Genomic DNA, 22303 nt, shown 5'->3' with positions numbered 1-22303 from the left:
CTTCATTTAATAAGATTAAAAAAGTGACAATTTAAAGAGCAATTGAGAAGAGTCCCACATCCATCATGGGCTCATGGTTCTAAAACCAGAAGAAGAAAAACAGAAAAAGCACTAGAAATGGGAAAACAAGCTTGTGCAAGCATGTGCGCGGATGTTTCTAAAGCTGAAGTGCTGGCAGCAAGCACCGCCTTAGGACCGCTCTGCCTGGAGGTGCAGGAGACACCCGCCCCCCATGTCCTTCCCCTCTCAGTGCCACCCCAATGGCCCCCGTGGGAGCTGCCAGAAGGTGACTTTGAAGTCTTTTCCCAAAAGCCCCAATGAAGTTTTCTTTCTATTCTCCCAAAAAACATGATCAAAACTGAAGGACAGGGGGTTCTAGCAACTTCCCATTTCTTGACCTGGTGGTGGTTACAAAGGTGTCATTTCAGTTTGTAACTGTAAAGAACTGTGATAAAGGGCCAGAGACCAGAGCCTTTTCTGTCCCTGCAGGGTCTGGCCTCACCTCACCAGTCTTCTAACAAGTCCCCATCTGCCTGTAGCCCCTCCCCGCCTTGTGGCCCAGTCTCCTCCTTCACATGACACAGTTCCCAGCGGGATCAGCCTCCACCGTGTGCTTGGCTGAGGGCTTTCCAGTGCCCGGCACCTTCCAGCTGCATGCCAGCCTGAGCTTCATCTGCACTTGCATTTAGCTTCAAGTATTTGGGCCATTTTGGTCCAGTTGGCCCCAGGGGAGAAGTCCTCCAAGGACCAGACAGGTTCCAGGGAACTCCAGGCTGCCTGGGGGCGTTTTCTTCGTTGCTGGCTCATCCCTGTTCCCTGGAGATGTAGGCCTCTGTGTCTGGTGTTTAGTACCTTGACTGTGGCCTCCAGGCTCAGCTGGACATACAAAAAGAGCCTCCAGTCCCCAAATCAGAAGGCCCCTCAAGGAAGCTCCAGTGTCCTCCTGGGTGGGGTCCAAGCAGGCTTCACAGGGTGTCCACACAGGAGCCACAGCTGGGGGGATGAGACCCTGCCCTCAGTCCTCCCTGCTGGCATCTGTTGTTGGCGCCACCCATCCTCCCTTACTCCCCTTTGTCTAATCTAAAGGGCATCTTTAAGTGCTGGGAGAAAGATCTGGAAGGTGTACAGACTATAGGAAACTGCTGGCAGAGGAGGGCAGAGGCAAGGCAAGCCAAGGCCACCCGGGTTCTACAGTGTGTGCCTCTTCAGACATGAGCTGAGCTGCCAAACCCGCACTTAGTTCCCAGCGCCGGGATGGCGTGGATGACGCAGTGAGGGGTCTGCAGGGGGAGGCGGGGTCGCTCTCCACTCCTTCACCTGCCCACCTGTTTCCCCAGGGCAGCAGCGCCCAGACAGGTGACTTCGGTGTTTAAAAAGCAGCCCCTTAACAGATCCTTCCAAACATGTGAACTCTACCTTGGTAGGACCAACCTGGCTCCTCTGTCCCCAGGTGGAAGTGCTGAGCGGGCAGGAGCTCTCTGAGCGAATTGGCAACTGGGGACTGGATGCTGAGGCAGCGCCTCCACCCCGAGCAGGCACCCCACCATTCATTACTGGAGCCTCTCACGTTATGAAGGGCCTGGTGCCCCCCACAACGGGGAGGGGCAGCCCTGAGGCTATGAGAATGCTGGCTGGCGCCCCTCCCTCAGGCCTATCTCCTCCCTGCCTGGTGACCTCCGTGTCCTGCAGGCCTGTGTTCACAAAGACAAGCTTCCCATAGCACCATGCAGTCTGATGCTACCCTACTATTCTAATGTGCAGAAATCGGTCAAAATTAAGACTAGGAGAAAACAGCTAGTTTCCAGCTGCCCTGTTGGCTCTTTCTACACCCTGAACCAATGTGTCATTAAGACACTAGAAAGAACCTCCGGGCCTTCAACACTCCTCCAAGCAGGGTCACAGGACCGTGCCGAGGTCACAGGACTGTGCCACTTGGCCACGCTTTCAGGAAGCGACTCTCAGGCTGCAGCTGAGGGCAACAGATGCGAGAACGCTGGAGATGAGCAGAACGCAGACAGTCTGAATAGGCTACCCAGGGCAGTCAGCACCAGAATGGAAACCAACAAGTAAGAAACAGCCAGATTGAGCTTGATAGTCCGATGAGATCCTTTCAATGAGGATTAGAGAAAAGCTTCTCAGATCTGCTGTTTCTCAATCCCCAGCTGAGTTTTGTGCGGTGGGGGAAATCAGCTGCCACCAAGCAGCCACTCCCCAGCTGCCGGCCCCATCCCGAACGCTGCCCCTCCTCTGCTGGCTCAGCAAAGCAGAGCAAATCCCAGGCAGGTGGACAAGGCCGGAACTTGGGAGAAACTCACCCACATCTACTCCTGAGTGTTAAGTTAGCAGCTGGCATGATAACCATTTCCTGGTCAGCCTCCCAAGCCTAAAGGCTGGGTGCATCGCAGGAATGATGGGTTAGTAACTTGGCAGTTCTAGTGATTATTAACTCCAGGGTCCATGGATTGATTTGCTTGCTCTGTGTTTTGTTGAACTTCCTCAAAGGAGTTTCTTGTCAGGCCAGGCACCATGATGAGTTGCATCTGTGTCTCCTTTAGGAGCTGCGCACGATGGTTCTCTGCTCTGCTCCACACTCAGCCATGCAAAATGAAGGAAGGTAAACTACAGAGGCGGAAGGGATTAAAACAAGTGATTTGCTCTTTGAACATTTCAAAAAGATCTGGAACACCTATGATTCAGCAAATGGAGAATAACTAAAAGAAATACAAAATCATTTAGTTGCCAGGGCAATGTGTTCCATAAAAGTAAACACTATGGAAACCCATTTCCTAACGGGAGCCTCCAGGTAATAAAGGCCCAATATGTTCTCTTCCGTCCCAGTGTTCACATGCCATTTTTGTATTCCGACATGGGCCTGACTATTACTTCCTTCTGTTCCCTGGTTCCCTTCGTTGGACTAAATTAGAGAGGTAGGGTGTTAATGGTGGACTTGATGAAGATTGAAGACCCATTTTCTCCCCCTGGTGACCAGTCTGATTTGAACAAATGGAGGAGAACAAAGCAGCCCCTTTCTGTCCTTGGGAGAAACCTGTTCTGTGTCCGCTTTTGCAGCCAGGTCTGCTCCTCCCTGGAAATTGGGGGCAGTGGGGGGACAGTCAACAAAGATCCTGTTCAGGGAGGACATCATCATGCCTGCTGTCGTTGGGGCCCACTGAGTCACACCACGTCTGCTGCCCTCTTTACTGGTGCTGCCGGCTGGGTGAGCGTGAGTTGGAGGCGGGGCTGGAGGGCAGTGAGCGGCCGCTGAGAGCCCGCAGGGCATGTGGGCTGAGCTGGCTGGCCGGGCTGGTGGCCCCTGGCCCCGACTCCTCGCTGCTCTCCTCCTTTGGGCTGCTCTGCTGCTCCGGACACTCAAAGTGGACACAGTGGAACACCTGGGTGGGAATAGAAGACCCCATGAGTGACGAGTCAGCGTGTGACCCCGGAGCTGCCGTGAATCGAGACACTGTCCTGCCCAGCTCTGGGGCTGCCATGTGGGAGTTAGAGGACATTCTTCCCACTGTCCTCCGCCCCTGCAGAGGCACCTGACAGCAACCAGAAGGCTGTAAATGCGTTTTGATCAGTCAGGATAAAAGTAAATGGACCAGTGGCCCAAAAGTTAGAGAGGCCGTGGCATGGGTTCCTATAAAATGCTCTCATTGGATTACTCACTTTTTGCTTACTTTTGTCTCATGGGCTATTTTTCTTTTTTAATTAATTTATTCTTGTATTTGGCGGCTGGGTTAAAAGACAAAAGGAGCTGATTGTGGTGATGGCTGCACAACTCTGAATATACTAAAACCCATTGAACTGTACCCCTTCAAATGGGGTAAATGGTATGTTATGAGAATTATCTCAAAAGATGTTGGGGATAAAAAAAAAGAAAAAGCCAGCAGGGCACCACCCTAGGAAAGGACCACACTTATCTCCCACAAGGTCCTCATGCATAATTCTCTCTGGCCCTGCAAGGGCTGAGCCCAGACCCTGCTGGGCAGCTGTGCTGGGGAGTGGACTTCAACTGTGTATGGTTCAGGCCCACCTGGACAAATGTCCTCAACCTGGAGGAGCCAAGGGAAAGCTTGCCTACCCACCAGTTGGTTGGCCCAGAAGCATTACTGCACTGTCAGTGCTGTGCCAGCAACTGTGCAGACAGGGCACGGCACTGAGCACAGCGCTCAGCAGACAAGGGTGAGCAATGGCCATGACCTTGAGAATGTACAGCATGGCAGTGGGGCCGGGGTGAGGGTGTGTGTGTGTGAGCTTGACACTCTTGGTACAAAACAGACAGCAACTGCTGAAGTGTGAGCCGTGGGGTGCAGTCAGAGGAACCATGGGTAAGAGGTGGGCCGCCACCCCAGCCCACACGTGGAAATTCCTCTCTCTGCCAACAACCAGATCTTTTTTGGGTTCCACTCTCTGGGCGCCTGTCTTGTGCCCTTGGAAGGGCAGAAATCCCATCTTCTGAAGCAGAGGTCTTCAGTCTGGAGTCGTGGATCAACTTTCCAAGGAGCATGCTAGCAGTTTTAAGGGAATCAATTCTCAGATCATCAAAATTTGTATTTTCTCAAACTGCCTGAGGGTGTGCCTGAATTCCCAGTGCCCTTGCCCAGCACACGAAGGACAAAAGCCCAGCCCTCCCCTCTCTTGTTCTGATGTGTTGCCCTGGAGCATACAGACCTCCTTCTCACCACCCTGAAGCCCTGGACTGGGCACAGTCTCTGACAAGTCACTGGCCAGCCTCCTGGGACTCTGTGAGGGGGATGCTTGGCCCAAGTGAGAGGCTCTGAATTGGGAACTGAAGCATGCACAGGGGTGATGTGAATTCTTTTAGGTGTAATTGGAATTCTTCGAGAATTATGAAGACATTTTCAAGATACTCTGGCTAAAACCCATGGATAAAACTTTTCCGTAATTACTCTCAAATTTGGTGTGCCTTATTCAAAGAGTTAGTTAAAATCTGTTTTATCAAAATCATGCCATCAAATATTTATTCCTAGTAATTAGTCAATCCTCATTTTCCATTTTATGTTTATTTTTTCCTCTGATTAACAAAAATAATTGTATTTAAACTTATAAAACATTTTACTTCTCAACCTAAAATGTTCAAAGGATTACGCATTTTTCCAAAGCTCTTTTGGGGGATACACAAACAAAATGATCGAAGGCCACAGCTCTACAGCACTTAGGAGAATCTATGCCCTGTTATATAGTTCTCTTAAAAAATAATAGGCAGGACCTGAAGGAGAAGGAGAGGATGTTTTAGGGTTGAAATAATATAAGTGAAGACTGGGGAGGAAAGAGTCGAGTGGTATCTGAGGGCAAGATCTGACCAATAAGGCAGAGTGAGAGAGGGGCCTAGGGACAGCGGGGAGGGGCCTTGGGACAGTGAGGAAGGGACTGGGGACAGTGGGGAGGGGGATCAGCGGTGGAAGCCAGTGAGGGCTCTGGAGCAGGAACATGTATGACCCGCCCGTTCCACAGTGTTCGTGGGATGCTTCCCACAAGACACTTCCCGTGGGACCAGGTCTCCACATCAGATCTAACAACAGAGGTCCTGGCCTCATGAGTACGCGCTGGTGGTGTGGTACTGAGATTTGCAAAGATTCACCTGGCAGTGAGGTGCAAGGTGTCCTGGAGATGGAGACACCAGGGATCAACTTGGGAGCAAGACTGTCCTATGATAGGAGGTTATGGAGGCCAAGAGGAGGAGTTATGGTCTGTGAGGTGTTTAAGGAGAGAAATACACTAACCCTGGTTACTTGTTAGAGATGAAGTATAGAGCGATGGGATAAATCCGAGGGAGACCCCAAGCTCTGGGCTGAGGTGAGGTGCGTGGGCGGCGGAGCTCAGGAAGCTGGGGAAGGCAGGGCTGGTGGTGCTGGCCCAGTGAGAGGGCAGAGCTAAGATGGGCGGGCGGGCAGCAAGGAGCAGTCAGGTCTCAGCTGGAATGGGATCAGGATGAGTTCCAGTTCCTGAGGGGCCTGACAAGACAGCCTTGGAGAAGCTGATGTGCAAGGCCAGCAACATGACAGGAACTGAGGTCAGGGGTAGCCAACGGCACCAGTGTTTGGGGATGGGGGACCAGGCGCTCATGGCTGCATAAAAAAGGCAGAAGCTACTGGAAGCAGAACCCGAGCTTTCCAAACAGCACTGCCCTATCCCAAGGCCTTCGTTCTGGTCTCCAGACTTCTCCCAAATTTTCCAGAGGCCTCAGATTATAAATAAGTGACGCAACTGCTAAAAAGCTATCGTTGGACTTGGGTGCACACACTGAGGCTAAGCTGTAAGCGTGTAAATGATCACAATTAGTGATGTGCTTGGAAAGCACTGACAGGTGTCTAGAGCCTGTGTGCGCAGTGGTGAGTGGCCCACCACACTCTGAGCCACAAGTGTGGAACACACTGCCACCCTCCCCGGCCCACCTAGTGCTCCTGGGGAATTGCAACCTCACCTTGTTTTCCTTCCGAGGGGCCTGCTGGCTGGTGAGCAGCCAATGGACTTTGGATTTGCCATGTTTGGTGAGTCTGTTCCTGGGTAAGGGCCTATTTGGTTAGAGGATCAGGGCACTGGTGCTGGGTGTGGGCAGGATGCAGGGCAGGGCTGGCTGGCCACCTGTCATTCACTGAGGGAGGGCCTGGCAGAGGAGGCAGGGTTGAGGTGGTGAGACTGCAGGGGGCTCAGAGGAGCCGTGGGCTGGGGCCACTCTCTCCCAGGGAAGTTCTGATCCTCCATGGGAGGAGCAGGCAGGTACAGCGCCCCATGGGCCCCAGGCACATGAGCCCTTCTATTGTAGAATCAAGTTCACAGAGAAGACAAATGTGATATCAACTGTAGAATTATATTGAAAACCTGAATTCCGTGCTTACCTTCCTGCATCATTATTTCTATATTCCCACTTCAATTCATTTATCGACCACGGTTTCTAGTTTCACATTCCAAACTCTAATATGAAGACTAACAGGCCACGCGTTTTCCTGGTCTGTCCTCTCCGTTTTGGCAGTGCCGTCTTCTCTTAGAGTGAGTGGATTTCTCTACCTACAGGTCAGGCGCTTGTCCGCTGTCCTTGTACAGGGCTTCCTGCCTGCCTGCGGCTGCCCCATTAACTCGTGTCTCCTTCCTTTTCCTTTCTTTCTTTCCTCCCTTCTTTTTATATAAAATCTCCCTCATTGGGCCCATCTGCAGATGCTGTTAATGGCCAGATGGGCCTACGTCAGAAGGGAGGGCATTATATGGAGACTGAGAAAACTATCTGGGCCATCAGCTCTGACCTGAGCTAGCAGGGTAAACTTGAAAACCTTCCTCTAAGTGGCAACTATTAATCTGCTCTTCTCCACCAGGTTAACATACTTCAGGCTTCTGAAGTGACAAGACCCTCTTGGGCTAGTTAACCACTCGGTCCCTCTCACTCTCTGAGTGCTCCCCTTTCCAGACGCAGATATGGGCAGCGTGGCCGGGCAGTGGCAGCCCCCAGCAGGCAAGCCCAGATAGCAGGCTGTGTCCTCAAACCTGACTAAAGCTTCTTGCAACCCAACAAATAGCCCATTCTCTTCTGGAAAAGGGCCCAGAGTCATGCTTTGTCTCTCCTACCCATGAACGATGATGCCTTTTCAGAAGCAGCTGCATGTTACTGACCCTGTCCCCTTCTGACACTGCAGCTCTTCATCCCGCACCATCGTGTTCTTTAATCAGTTATCTGTGTAATCCCTGCTCTCTTTGCTCCGCCAATATCTCTGAGGCTGCTCCTCAGAGCCCCAGGCCGACACTAATCCCTGAATTGACTTATATGTGTCCTAGTCGTTATTACCTTTTCTCAAGATCTCCCCTCTTGCACTGAATGGTTTTTCTCTCCTTTTGCTCTTGTGAGGTGCTCTTCAGTCCTGTTAATTACCAGTGAGCTCTTCCCCAACCTGTCCTGCAAGCCTTCAGGGCGCCTCCTGCCCCAAGGCCCCCATCCTGCCTCTGTCTCCTGATCTGTCTGTTCCCATCTGAGTCAAGTCCAAGGCATAGTTGTCTTTTCTCCAGCTCAGGGCCTTGCACAAGAACAAACGAATCAGTAAAAACCCTGGACTGAGAAATAAAGTTTAAAAAGATCTCGGAGTGGCCTAATGCCAACAGCTGATTCTTCAGAACATGTTTCTTACCTGAGGAGGGGTTCCCATGCGTGATGCTATCCCTGAGGGAGGGGCAGGGTGGGTTTCTGTGTAAAAAGCCTAGAAAGATACACTCTCTCTATAGTGAGCACATGACAAATGTTCCATAGCCTGACTCTTGTCGGTGCCCTGGTTCCCACTGTTATTCCCATTTCCAGCTGAATTTACCTCTTGTCTTACTTGGGTGTGTTAACTGCACAACTGCATTTAGCCCATTAACCAATTTGTTTTCAAATAATAATGCAAATAGCTGTTATTCCCAATACACCTAACAATATGACAAAGAATCTCCTTTTTGTCTTTTTTTCGTGTCCGGCAATGGATCGCAACCCTCAGTGTCGCGCCCATACCGGACCGGACCGGACTGGACCGGCAACGGGATCGCAACCCTCGGTGCCCCGCCCGCACCTTGCTCAGCCAGTGAGCGGGAACCGGTCTGTATGTGGGATCTGAACCCTCGGCGGGAGCGCCGCCCCGCTCCCAAGCGGCGCACTGTAGCAGTGTGCCACCGGGCCGGCCCATGACAAAGAATCTCAACCGGCTGTTTTTATGTTTTCCTGTGGATATTTCTCCTAGAGAAAGCATAACTGTTTCTCTCCCTGACACCACGGTGCTTGTGGAAGGCTCTTCCATCGAGTGAAGGGGACCCCAGAAGCCCTTGAAAGCCCCAGGCCGTAGCTCCGCTGTGGTTCTGGGAGAGCACACTGCGGCCAGGGTGCAACCACCAGACACGAGGACCTGGGGCCACCTCAGAGCCATGCTCCAGTCTGTGACCCTGGAATCCCAACTAGTTTCACTGTGGGCTCCCTAGGTATCTCCACAGAGTCACACAGGCTCTGCCAGACTCAAAGGCAAAACACACGAAACAGTTCATTTTATTAAGTCATAAACTGTGTGGTGAAGATTCTAGGTGAAAAAATATGTTTTACCAGTGGAAAGACTGTGAGGACTGAGTTGACAAAGAAGAGAGGGGAGAGAGAGACCAACCGGCCACAATAACACGGTGAACTTTCAGAAGAAGAAAACAGTCCTGTGGTCACTAGAGGTTGGAAAGGGGAAAGGAGAAGGGGATGAGGGAGTAATTGGGTAAGGGACAAAAAGAATAATTATAATTTGTAATAATATTGATGATCATATACTGTACACAAATACTGAGAGTCAACTCCACTCCGTAAATATGTATAATCAATCGTTTTGATTAAAAAAATTCTTAAAAATCTCAAAGACTGTATAAAAAGAATTTAAAAAATAAAATAAGTTACAGATTAAGAAAAAACAAAATATGTTACAAAAGAAATATATGATTGTGGTGACAAATTCAAATAACAGAAGCATTTAAAGAAAGTAAGTAGATGACCGTAAACCCTTACACCTTGAAACCCCCCGAGGTAGAACCTAGTAATTTGGAGTTAATAGGAAAGAGTCATTTTGAAGGGAAAAAAGAACAGAACTTGATAACAGACTGGTTAAGACTGATTAAGGAAAGAAAAGGGTCGACACTGACTGTTAAGGATTTTCTGGAAGGGACAGAGACGGGTGGACCATGGTGCTACAAGGCGGCGGTTGGAAGCGGGGTCCGTGGGTGGAGGGAGCTCTGACCTGCACTCAAGCTGAGGATGCTCACAGATCATTTCACTGCTTTTGTTTTCTCATCTTCAGCGATCTCACGGAACAGACTGATCAGATGTGTTTACTGCTCGGTCCCTGCACAGGGTGGGCGGAAAGGGATGGGGTGCTCTGCACGGCGAGGCAGAGCCTCTGTGCTGGGTGTGTGTCTGCTTTTCTGCAAAGAGAGAGTGTGGGGAAGCTGGGATTCAACCTCGGGCTGGCCAGCTCCCAAGCCTGGACCCTTCCACTGTGTTGGGAAACGAAGCCTGCCTCACAAAACAACTCTAAAAGCACTTGATCAGCCGTGGTACTCCAGGGGTGTGTGATAAGCTAATTTTGCCTGGAAGGGAAAGAATAGGGAGATGAAGGTGTGCATGTACTAGACCTTGAAGGTTGGGAGGCAGACAGGGAAGGGGGTGGCCTTCCAGGCTGAGGGGGCAAAGGGAGGACTTCCAGATAAAGTGGGACCCTGGCATCTCACTCCTGGCAGCCTGTCCCTCACCCACTGTCACTGTTCTGTGGAACAGTGTGCCTGGCTCAGTCATCTGCATCAGTGATCCAAGCCCATGAGGCTTGAACCCGATGTGGCAACAATGCAAGCCAACACCCAGCCAGCTCCCAGACCACCACAGGTGCTCAATAAACACCATGATGTCTGCACCTCACCATCATCATCAGGTGCAAGGTTGTGGTTCCTTCCCCCAGGACCCCTGGCATCTTCAGATTTGCATGTGGTGCAAATAGGCATCCAGAGGGGGTGAAAAGTAAGCCTGTGGTATGGAAGGCGGCTCCTCCACTGACAGCTGTGCTGTTGGGGCTGGGCGTGAAGCAGCCTCCACCCCAGGAGAGTGCGTAAGGGAAGGGACGCTGTCAAGCCTCCACTCCTTTCGTGTGGAAATTGGAGGGTGCCAAAGGCTCAGACCAGTCATTACTACCACGGGCAGGGGTGTCTGGAAGTGTGCCCTGGCCTGTCCTGGCTGCCCCCAGCTCCTCAGCCCACTTCGTCTTCCCACCAGGCACCTCCAGGCCTCTCTCCAGGTGGAACAGCCACGTCCCAATGTTCTGTTCACTCAGAAGCTTGTGTAATTCCATTTCTTTCCTCCAAACCTCCCCAAGACTGCAGTACTCCTTGGAAAGGATGTGACCAAAAGTGAATGAGGCATACAGGGCAGGGACACACTACTGATTTATGCAAAACCATTACCCTGGCTGCTGCATCATTTTCCCTTCCCTTTTCCACAATCATGTATCCCATTAGCCTGTTTGATTGCCGTTGCTCACAAAGGGGCACCTTCACTGAACCATCTTCAGTGGCCTCCGGATCTATCCCCTGAGAGGAGTCGGCTAATTTGGAATGTAGTCATGTGTATGAATCTGACACAGCCTCAGTCACAATCCGGGTGTCCTTTTCTGTAACTGCTGTTTATTATCCCTTTCCCTTGCCTCTCTGGGAGCCATAATTCTCGACACGTTGAGACAGTCTGGGGTGTTCGTTTCTCCCGGAACCCTGCACAGGATGCGCTCAGATATGCCAGCCCCTTCTTGGTGATCAGGCTAATTCCTTGGCTGGCCACTGTCTGCCACCTTTCATTAGAGGGATTTCTCCAAGAACTATTTGCTCGACATATCTTCATGGTTTTTAAAAGCAGAAATCTCTGCTAATTTTCCCAAGTTGGCCTAAGAATCCTCTGTGAGCTGTAGCAGAAATTGGGAAAATTTGATAAATGTTGATCAGTGACGACACCTTGCTTTCCTAGTTTCTCCTAAGTAATTTCTACAGACTGCTTTCATGTCAACAAAAACAAATATGATTTCTGATCCAAGCTTTCAACTTACATTCACGAGGTGGCATTCTGTATAAAATAGATACCTACCTCTCAATGATGTCTGCCCATGAGTCAAACACAAAGCTGTGACTTCTGATTTATACCTCCTGAAGGTTCCCTATTTCCCTTTCACAGTGGCTGGTGTGGTGGCCTCACACACCTACCCAGCATTCAGCAAACATTTTTTTTTTTTTTGTCCTTTTTGAGATCGGCCACACCGCGCTCAGCCAGTGAGCGCACCGGCCATCCCTATATAGGATCTGAACCCGTGGCGGGGGCGCTACTGCGCTCCCAGCGCCGCACTCTCCCGAGTGCGCCACGGGCTCGGCCCAGCAAACATTAATTGATCCTCATGATGGTGACCATCACCGTCTCTTTTATGCTCGTCTCAGAGAAGTTATATGTGCATCTGAACAGCCAACACATTGTTTTCAGTTAAGGAACCATTTCATAGGGAGACATTTCCTAATTGTGAGCAACAGTATGTTAGTATTGCTTAGGGGCACCCAAATATTTTTTTATAAGCACTTATCCCTACAAGGTATGGAAGGAAGTTTCTGGGTGACAGTGCTCATATATGGCAACAGTTTTTTTAACTTGCCACTGTTACTTTCATGTGTGCCTTTCCTCTCCAAGCGCTCCAGCAGTGTAGAGGCTTCCACCTCCTCACCGCTGACTTGGCAGTGGGACAGTGTTTGAGATCACCCTTGGCAGCAGCTGGAGGTTTCCATTCACCTCACTGCGTAGTGGCTCCCGGGCACTCTCTTGCCCAGGTCTGTGGGCACTTTCTCCCAGGCCAGTTGAGGATGCAGAGCTACTGCTGCTCCAATACAACAGGTGTAAGGATTGTGCAGTGTTTGAAACGATGACATGTGCTCAATGTTGTGTCGCTTTTCCTCTCTTTCTCCAATAAAATCTTTCATAATAGACATTTAAGCATAAAGATGCCCCCAAAAAGGTCTTTTTTGTAGTTATGCAATAAATTAAATATTTTTCTGCCTTTTTCCTGTCTCACTCGGAAGGACACTCTAATATCTAGTTCACTCTCCCTATTTTAAAGACGGGCCTGAGAGGTGGGAGGTGAAGTGACTTGCTGGGGCCACAAGGCTGGTCAGAGGTAAGGAGGGCACCAGTGCTGTGAACCCTGCCTCTAGGGCCACACCCTCCCCTCTTCCCACTCACTTCCCGCTCCTCCTCAACTCATCCCCACGTCCCTGTCCCATTGTGTCCAGTCTATGCATGACAGCTGTTTCTCAGGGCTTGCTTCTAGACTTCCACGCCCCTTCCTTCCTAGCCTAACTCCTCCCAGGCCCCTGGCCTGGATCATTATCTGCACATGTAATCTTTAAATCCAGGTTTTTGTTTGGATTGCTCTCCTTTCACTGCCCCTCCCCTGCCCTATATTTTCTTGCAACTAAATGTTTTCAGGTTTTCTCATAACCATCACAGTTCTATCATTCTCCAAGAACATGCGGGTCACAGTCTTGGGGCAGTCTTCAATTCTCCCTTGTTCTCTAGCTCCAGGTTATCACACAGAGGTGATTCCTGACAGCTGATTCCACTCCAATCCTGTACCTAAGCACTGGCCTTGGTCTGATTTGTGGAGGGACTACTGCATGCCAGGCACTGAGCTGGTACTGGGGACATGGTCCCTGTCCTCAAGGGCTGCAGTGTAGCAGGGGACCCAGTAGGGCTACTATGCAAACTGACAGGTGCCAGGCTGCAGCCCACCTGCCTGGTCTGCCCACCTGGCCCTTGCTGCTTCTGCACTACATTCTCTCTGGCCAGCACCTAGTCCTGGTGTATACTGCATAGGGCAGCACGGTGCCATCTGAAATCTGGGTTTGTTTCGGTTACTTCATTTCCCAAGCAGGTTTTCTTTGTTTGCACCCCTTTCCAGTCACTGGGACAAGAAACCCCTGAAGGGCCAGATTCTCTCCCAAGCAGGAGTGAAGTGTGAAGGCTGGGACTGTCACTCCCTGTAGACCAGGAGCTCTCGCAGGGAGGGGCTCGCCTCTCCATTTGCTCCACATCTCTCTGAGGCTCTCCCCCATGTCTATTTCGTTGTGGCTGCTGACCGCTGGGATTCTGACCTCGGGATCCAGCACATGACTGCTCTGTGGTGCCTTCTGGGATTAGAAGAGGACCCTCTTGCAGATGCTGCAGGGGAAGTCCTCAGGGTGCCAGAGAGGGTGTGATCAGACCTGGGGGAAGGGGAACTGGGAAATAATTGTCACCAGATCAGGAAGGAGCATTTACCTAATTTTTCTTTTTACAGTCTGTTTTCCCAGCTTTTTTTTTTTTTTTTCTCACTAGAGCCACATGTTGCTATGGGAACGAGGACAGCACTGGGAGCCCAGAGCCACTCACGGGACTGACAGAAGCCTGTAAATAAATTATGCCTCACTCCAGGCTCTGAGCTGAGTGGTCCTGGAGGGCAGCTCAGGCAGCCACTTTCAGACTTTCTGTCCTGCTGGTGCCGGCTCATGCAGACCCTTCTGCCACAAGCTCACAGGCCAACTGCTATTCTTAATGTGGCGAGCAACTAGCATGCAGTGATCTGCAACCCCCACCCCTGCAAAATCTTCCATGATATAATCTGATTCATGGCTACCCAAACCCAGGGCCCAAGGGTAAGGATCACTTGATCCATTTTACAGATGAGGAAAACTCACCGTACTCCTTCAGGGCTGCCCTGCATCCACCCACACCAGCTGCCATTGCTTCTGTTCACATTACTGCACTTCTGTCCCTGCCATCGACTGGGTGCAGTCATATGAAATGTCACCCAGATTCAAGGTGCTCTTCATGGGGGTTGATTTCTATCAGGCAGTGCAGCTACAATCCGGTAAAGGAAAGGCCCTGCCTTGGCTTCTCCCCTAGATCTAGCACAGGCTGGTGCACAGAGCATGCCCAGAGGAGCCACCTGCTGATCAAAGTCTGACTCACAGTTAAGTGAGTTAAGAGTCAGGGCAGAGCTGAGTGCATTTCTGCCCCTTACCATGTGCTATGCTTTTCTGGGAGACATCACAGACTGTATGCTAAGAGCCAGATTGCCTGGATTCAAATCCTGGCTCTGCCACTCAATACTGCAGTGACATTGTGCAAATTAGCATCTCTCAGCTTCAGTTTCCTCATCCATGTTTCCTTTTTGCTTAAAACCAAACTTTTTACTGTGAAAACTATATGTAAAAAGGTGCATAAAACAGAAATGCATAGTTTGTTGAATAATTAAATAGAGAGAACACTCATAGAAACACCATCTGGGTCAAGAACCATGTGCCCCTCCCTGATCCAAGCCTCCTTCACCCTAAGGAAACCACAATTCTGGCTTAAATAGTAATCCTTCCCTTGATTTTTCTTTCTTCATAGTTTCACCATTTGTGAATGAATAAACATTAGTTATTTTCCCCTGTTTTTGAAGTTATCACTACTGTAATTCTACTATATGTACTCTTCGGTGTCTGGCTTCTTTCCTCAACATGCTGGGATATTCATCCAGGTGGACCATGGTCCAGTGTACACTGCATCATGTGCTGCTGACCCATTCTTCTGTGGATGGACAATCGGGTGGTGTCCCTTTGGGTCTCTGATGAGTGAAGCTGTGGTGAGAGCCTCTTCATTCTTGCATCCTCGACTAATGCGAGAGTTGCTTCAGAGAATATGCACGGGGGTGGGGATACTCAGCCACAGGGTGAGCATGCACACGTGTGCAGCTCTGACAGGTAACACCAAACCATCCTCCAGAGTGACTGGGCTCATTCATACTCCCACAAGAGTGGATGGGAACTGCCCATTGCTCCATGCTTTTGCCAACACTTGGTATTGAGTTTCCTCATTTTTAAAGCAACAGTGAGAGTAGAACCTACTTCACATATGAGGATTAAATAATGTAATAACTATAAAGGGGTTGGAATAGGGCCTGGCGCGTGGTAAGTGCTTAGTAAATACTAGCTGCTATTACTGTAATTTATAATAATAATTATTTTAATTATAAGAGTCCTAAGCTAGGAGATGCTAAGATATTTGGTATGCACACTTTTCCACTTACAAAAGCTTCTGGTTTCTGTTTTAAGAAAATCCTCAGTATGACTACAGAAACTCTGTCTTGGAATGCCATGGTTTTTTGATAATGAAAAGGAGTTCTGCTAAATCTTTTCCTTTATTACTTTACTTGATTGAGGGATGTGCAGATCAAATCATTCATTCATCCAGCTAACAGGTACTCTGTTCACACGTGCAGGGCACCATGCTAGCCCAGGTGCTGCAGATACAAAGATGAATATGACACAGCCTCTCCCCTCACTACATAAATTCAGGAAGTAAAATGGAACTCTGAGAGCTGCCTACAGCCTGTCAATGCCATCCTCAGTCTCTGTTATTGACTCGGCAAAAGATTTCATGTAGGTTCTTGTGAGCAGGAATCCTGTCTTTCTACATTGCAGAGAGTTCACTTTTCTGACAGTCCTTTTTGACCCCCAGGGCTGCTTTGTGCCCCTTAGCTCCCTGCCTACTGAAAAATCACTCCAGAACTTTCTCTAAAACCCGGGTTTTCATAAAAACCTTTCATAAGAAGCAGGCATAATGTCTATTTAGTTCAATACCACTGACTTTCATAGGTCCACTGACTTGATCTCATTTAGACTCTTCTGGATTTTTTTAAGGATGTAGGTGTGTGCTTTTGTCATTTTCTAAGATAATTAATGAAATGAGAATGAAGGGGCTGGTGAGAAAGGCCATGCATCAGAACCAGCACGGCTCTGTGGCATCATCACTGGGGTTGAAAAGTCCACCATGACATTTGCAGTGGTGTCGACAAGGCCCCGTTTCCAACCTTTTTCAGGTAGGAGAGACTTAGAAAGGTGAGCAGTGACTGCCTCCTAGGTGGCTCAGAGCTGATTAGTAGTGGAGGTGGATGGGCAATGACACAGGGATGACCACGAGTTTGCTAAGGTGGCATCTGAGACCACATAAAGTGACTGACGAAAAGGCCAAGAAGGACTTTTCTGGCCATAAGCACTGGGGAGAGTCAGGTAAGCAGAAACAACTGAAGGGGAGGGTATATGTGCTCAAAGACAAACGTATGTCTGCCACCTACTGCTAGGCATGGGAGGAGGACAAAGGCACGGGCAGGGAGAGGATGTGGGAAATGGCGTTCAAGGGTAAAGGAGAAACGCGAGACATGGGAGACCCAGGCCAAGCAGAGCAGAGACAGTGGAGCAAAGACGACGGGCAGAGGATCACAAACACAGGCTGTCAGGAAATGAAAGGCGAGTGTTCCAAGGAGTTAGATAAATGACAGGATGATGCTGAGTGCACATGTAGCAGGAGGTCAGGGAAGGAAGTGGTGGAGTCTCTAAGAGGTAAGCATTAGAGGAATTTATGGACAGAAGTTGTAAAAGCAGTTAAAACATTAAATGAATTCGTTGCTGCGGTGCTCACAAAGGAAAATGAGCGACAGATGCCAGCAGCAGACGTACACTTCCCAGAGGAAAGGGGTGGGGTGCCGCAGGAAATAAGAAGCGTGCCAGAAAAGGTGATCAAGAAATCTGAACCTCCACAGACTGTGGGGCTGCTTGTGCCCGAGAGCTAGCCCGGTCATAAGGAAGGAGGGAAAATCAACATGCAGCAGGCAGATATCGAGCCTCTGGGTGCAGGAAGGCATGGCCTGCTGGAGCACATAGACCCATGCCTACAGTGGGCAAGAAATCCCAATCTGTCTCAGCTTAGGAGCCTGCTTTCACTCACTGCCTGGTATCATTCCAAGCGCCCTCTTCCTGGTTGTGTCCTCACATGGCCTTCCTTGATACATGCACGTGGGGGGCCCCTAGTCCCTTTCTATTATAATGGTACTAATCCCATCTTAACCTCATCTTAACCTAATCACCTCCCAAAGGCCCCACCTCCTAATACCATTCCATTGGGAGTTAGGGTTTCAACATGTGAATTTTGGGGGGACACAAAGATGTGGTTCGTAACTTCATTTCAGTCTGAGGCAGGTTTTGTTTCCCTTTAGCTTCTGATTGTTTGTGAACCCAAAGACTTTGTGCTGATTTTGAGAAGTGTAGGTGGAATTGGTTTTTAGCATGGAAAAGTAAGATTGTCTGTGTACATAAAAGAAATAGAAATGTGGGTGAACAAACCCTTTGCCACATGGCCCACATAAGCCTGCTCTCTGCAGCTGCTGCCCCATCAAGAGAGTGGCAGGTGGAGCAGGGGGTAGTGAAGGGCTCCTGAGAGTGGAAGATGAGTCAGAGGGGATGGTGGTTGGGCTGTGTGGGCAAAAGGTGGGAAGTGGCCAGAGCTGCTGGCTGTGTTGAGAGACCTTAAGTAGTTTCACAGGGCCAGGAGCCCAGTGTGTTGATGGCTGTATGACTGTGACTTGCCTTTTATGAACACAGACAGTCTTCTCTTTCTGTGCTAAAAACCAATTCCACCTACACTTCTCGATCAGCACAAAGTCTTTGGGTTCACAAACAATCAGAAGCTAAAGGGAAACAAATCCTGCCTCTGACTGAAATGAAGTTATGAACCACATCTTTGTGTCCCCTCAAAATTCACATGTTGAAGGGGCCGGCCCGTGGCTCACTCGGTAGAGTGCGGTGCTGATAACACCAAGGCCACGGGTTCGGATCCTATATAGGGATGACCGGTTTGCTCACTGGCTGAGCGTGGTGCTGACAACACCAAGCCAAGGGTTGAGATCCCCTTACCGGTCATCTTTAAAAAAAAAAAAATTCACATGTTGAAGGGGCCGGCCCGTGGCTCACTCGGTAGAGTGCGGGGCTGATAACCCCAAGGCCACGGGTTCGGATCCTATATAGGGATGACCGGTTTGCTCACTGGCTGAGCGTGGTGCTGACAACACCAAGCCAAGGGTTGAGATCCCCTTACCGGTCATCTTTAAAAAAAAAAAAATTCACATGTTGAAACCCTAATTCCCAATGGAATGGTATTAGGAGGTGGGGCCTTTGGTAGGTGATTAGGTTTAGATGAGGTCTTGATGGGGTTAGTACCATTATAAGAGAAAGGGACTAGAGTCCTCCCACATGCATGTATCAAGGAAGGCCATGTGAGGACACAACCAGGAAGAGGGCTCTCGCCAAGAACCAAACCCTGCTGGCACCCTGGTCTTGGACTTCCAGACTCCAGAACTGTGGGGAATAAACGTTTGTTGTTTTAGTACCAGTCTATTTTGTTACAGCAGCCCAGGCTAAGACAGCCACCAATGCCGCCAGGCAAGTAAGCGGGCACAGACCGGGGAAACCTTGCATCTCCTGTCTTCTAGCCCACCCTCCACAGTGAGAAGGAGGTGCCCTGACCTCTATGTCTGATGGTACAGTCTGGTTCCCATGGGACTATGGAACAGGGCTGTCCTAGACTCTTCATCCCCAGCCTCCTTTCCCCAGCTGCTGTCCCCCTGTCTGCACCATCACAGTTCTCCTCTAGAGCAGTCTCCCTGAGGAGTTGTGCCCAACCAACCCGAGCCACCCTCCTCCCCTGTCCCTCACACCTCTGAACTCTGCCATACCAGCTTACACACATTTCTGCTGTTCTCTAAGACAGGTGATACAACTTCCTCCAAACGATGTCCCTGAACCCGGTATGCTGCAGTGGAGAACATTCTTTTTGAGGGTTTGCTATATTCTTGACGCCCAGTGAAATTCAACTTTATTGTGCCTTCCTGGGAGCTCTGAGAATGATATAGTTTATAGATCTTGTTCATCATTTATTTTATGATTTAAGATGCTTTCCAGCTGGCAACACTACTTGAGGCTCTTTTCCTGATCAATAGCTCATTCAATAAGGCAGCTGAGTAAGTTACTCATCAACCAAAGGTGACAGATCACCAATCAACTAATGACCTACTAGCCAACCTGTTCAAACTGGCTGGTCCAGTCTCTACCAAAGGGCTGGGGCCCCTTACACAGATACTTTTTGGGAAACTCATCACAAAAGTGTGTTCTTGCACTCAAGCTTTAGAGCTCTATAATGGGAAATTATTCTTCATCTAGAATAGCTTTGAAATAAAATGTCCAAGATTCTTCTTTTTCTTCCTTTGGTCACTGAGGTGATAATGTTGGGGCTGAGAGAAGGCCTGGAAGTAGACCCTAATCAGACTCACTTTGGTGCTTCTCAGCCTTTTCTGACCTGAAAATTCCTTCTGTTGTAATACGTAATTTCAGAGTTTACTTAGGAATTAAAGACAAAAATTGGTGGTTTTGGGGGGGTCTTTTTTTAGTATAAAAAACAAGGACTGCAAATGAAAAATATTTAATTTTGGTTTGACATATTACTAAAGATAAATTTCAATTGTTTTCAAATTTAGTAAGCAATACACACATAATTAATGCAGTAAGTGGTAAGAAAAATTGCAACTAGCAATTTTTAAAAAGTATGATGTTGGTTTGGGGATCAAATATATATTAAAATACAGATTCAAATTTACTTTTATTACATCATGAAAAAAAGAAAAAAGTGCTGGTGTTTAGAATTCTTGAATTTTGCTTTAAAAAATATCAATTGATTTACTTTTATAGTTTTCAGATTTGTTTTGAAATGAAGAAGTAAGAAAAGTTCCAGGCTTCTGTTTACAAGCTCCTCTCTGCAAGAAACACATTGTGGGTGTGGATCATTTTTATTTTAAATAAATAAAAAGGCAAAATGAATATAAGTTATAATATTTTCACTTTTTAAAATGCTTTTTGAAGTACCAGAAGCACCTTGATGCGCTCTGGGATAATTGCACGAAGACAGTGCATGAATCCAGGGTCAGCTCTGTAAGATACGGGGCCCTGGTGCAGAATGAAAATGTAGAACCCTGTGTTCCAAAAGCAAGAAGAAAGCTTTCTCCTCCAAAGTCTCTCTCTCGACCTGTCATTAAGTTTTTTAGCAGCTAGTTAATGTTCTTCCCTCAGGCATTGGAATATTCTCAGGCTCACGTAGCTCAGAAGAAAGCTTTCTCCTCCAAAGTCTCTCTCTCGACCTGTCATTAAGTTTTTTAGCAGCTACTTAATGTTCTTCCCTCAGGCATTGGAATATTCTCAGGCTCACGTAGCTCACAGGCACAGGACCGTATCTTGTGACTCGAACTCAGCACTCACAGCAGACCCAGGCCCTCTCCGCACCCATGCCAGGGCCCCACTGGGGGGTGGACAGTGGCAATGGTCATGGAGTGGGCTGAGAGGGGGAGGCCAAGCAGGGCCTGGGCACCAGGGTACACAGGGTGGGTGGCTGAGAACCCATCCTGGGAAGGTGAGAAGGGGCAGGAGTGGGACCATGTGTGAGCCGAGGCTCCAGGCCCTAGTGCGTGCTCCACTGTCCCGTGGGGCTTCCCTCGTAAAACATGATTCAGAGGGAAAAATACTAAGAATTTCAAGACAGTGCCACAGAGCATGCAACCCCAAGCATGGGGGCCCATGCAACTGCCCTGGTGGTACACCCATGAAACCAGTCCTATACAGATCTCCTCGGGAAGATCACGGAAAGGTGAAATTGCAGAACTGTTACTATTTTTATGCTTCTCCTTTACCTCTTGAATTTCAACCGTATCATTCCTTGTGGCTCCTGTCTTTAACCAGAGGTCCTTCAGAGGTATACACTAAACACAGTGTGACTGGAGAAAAGCAAGAGAGTGATAAGCAAACTAAGTTAACAGCATGGCCATCTGCAGAACACCACGCTTCCAGGGCCAAGGAGTCTATAAAACTGCTGTCATCTGGGAGGGCTGAGGACTCAGGACTTGGAGATGAGGGAATGGGGTAGTGGGAGGGTTTGACTTCTCAAGGTCTCTGTGGCGGCTGGTTCTGCAGAGAGGGTGGGAGGAATAAGCAAGGCAATAGGAGCTGTCTTGCATTTGCTAGTGAAGAGACATCCAGAAATGATAACGATATCCCCACTGTGCAAGAGCAGGACTTTCTTCGGTCCCAAGCTGTCTGAACAACAGGCCATGAGCAGGCAGAACAAACAGTTCCACTTAACTCAGGATGTAGCATTTACCTGTACATCATGAAATATCACAGCACCTCTCATGAAAAGAGACCCTTACCTCATTTGCTGTGTTGTGTGTTCCTACGATTCGGATGAAGGAGGCAGGCTGTCTTTCAAAAGTTACTGATTGCCAGGACCTGCGAGAGGAAACACAACCATTTGCCTGGTTAGACAGTGCAGTTAACCCTGCTGGTGGTGTGGGCCCACAGAATTGTGTCCACTGAGAAGGGAGAGACCCCATCCTCGGGAGCTCTGTGCAGAGATGGGAGCAAGGCTTCTCCTCACATGTGGCTGAGGGAGGTAGGAAATATATAGTGTCCCCATTCAGGAGCCTACAATCTTGTCAAAGAAGGCACTCCTACCCATCTATGAGTGTGACTTAAGATTCTTATAATATCCTCCACAAACAAGCTCGGAGTACAGACCAAATTTACATCATGACGAGTGTGTGAAATATAAACATAATCAAGGTTGGTGGGTGTCCATAAAGCACATTTCCTCCTCCATAAAATGGGGCCGCAATGGGCCTACCTCAGAGGGCTGCTGGCAGAATGACTGTGGTAGTTCATTAGATGCACATCACAGGGGCCTTCTGGGAGGAGGAGAGTTGTGAAGCAGGGCAGAGATGCGGGCTGGGTGGGCCAGGGCAAGAGGAGGGCTGTGGAGTCCCAGCACTTGGGGCTGGAGCAGCAGGGGTCACTCATGACAGCCTGCCTCCCCTCCCCTGTGCAA

General features: G+C 49.2%; 1 protein-coding gene across 1 annotated transcript; it reads right to left on the bottom strand.

Annotated features, from left to right (window-relative positions):
- Positions 1 to 2770: 2770 nt before the first annotated feature.
- Positions 2771 to 21812, bottom strand: BTBD9 (BTB (POZ) domain containing 9). Its single transcript, XM_008574220.1, has 2 exons — positions 21630 to 21812; positions 2771 to 3392 (listed from the first exon to the last, which is right to left on the bottom strand). Exons 1-2 carry the CDS (start codon positions 21810 to 21812, stop codon positions 3198 to 3200), a joined length of 378 nt encoding a protein of 125 aa, XP_008572442.1. The 3' UTR covers positions 2771 to 3197.
- Between the last annotated feature and the right edge of the window lie 491 nt (positions 21813 to 22303).

Source organism: Galeopterus variegatus, unplaced genomic scaffold (assembly GCF_000696425.1).
Source record: "Galeopterus variegatus unplaced genomic scaffold, G_variegatus-3.0.2 Scaffold1015, whole genome shotgun sequence".
Lineage (NCBI taxonomy): Eukaryota > Metazoa > Chordata > Mammalia > Dermoptera > Cynocephalidae > Galeopterus > Galeopterus variegatus.
This window is presented reverse-complemented; position numbering and strand designations above follow the sequence as displayed.

Excerpts from the sequence above, each read along its gene's own strand:
- BTBD9 (XM_008574220.1), bottom strand. The coding sequence starts at position 21,812 with ATGGGGTCTCTCCCTTCTCAGTGGACACAATTCTGTGGGCCCACACCA. Across the intron at positions 3,393-21,629 it reads CACACAACACAGCAAATGAG|GTGTTCCACTGTGTCCACTT; the intron begins GTAAGGGTCTCT and ends ATTCCCACCCAG.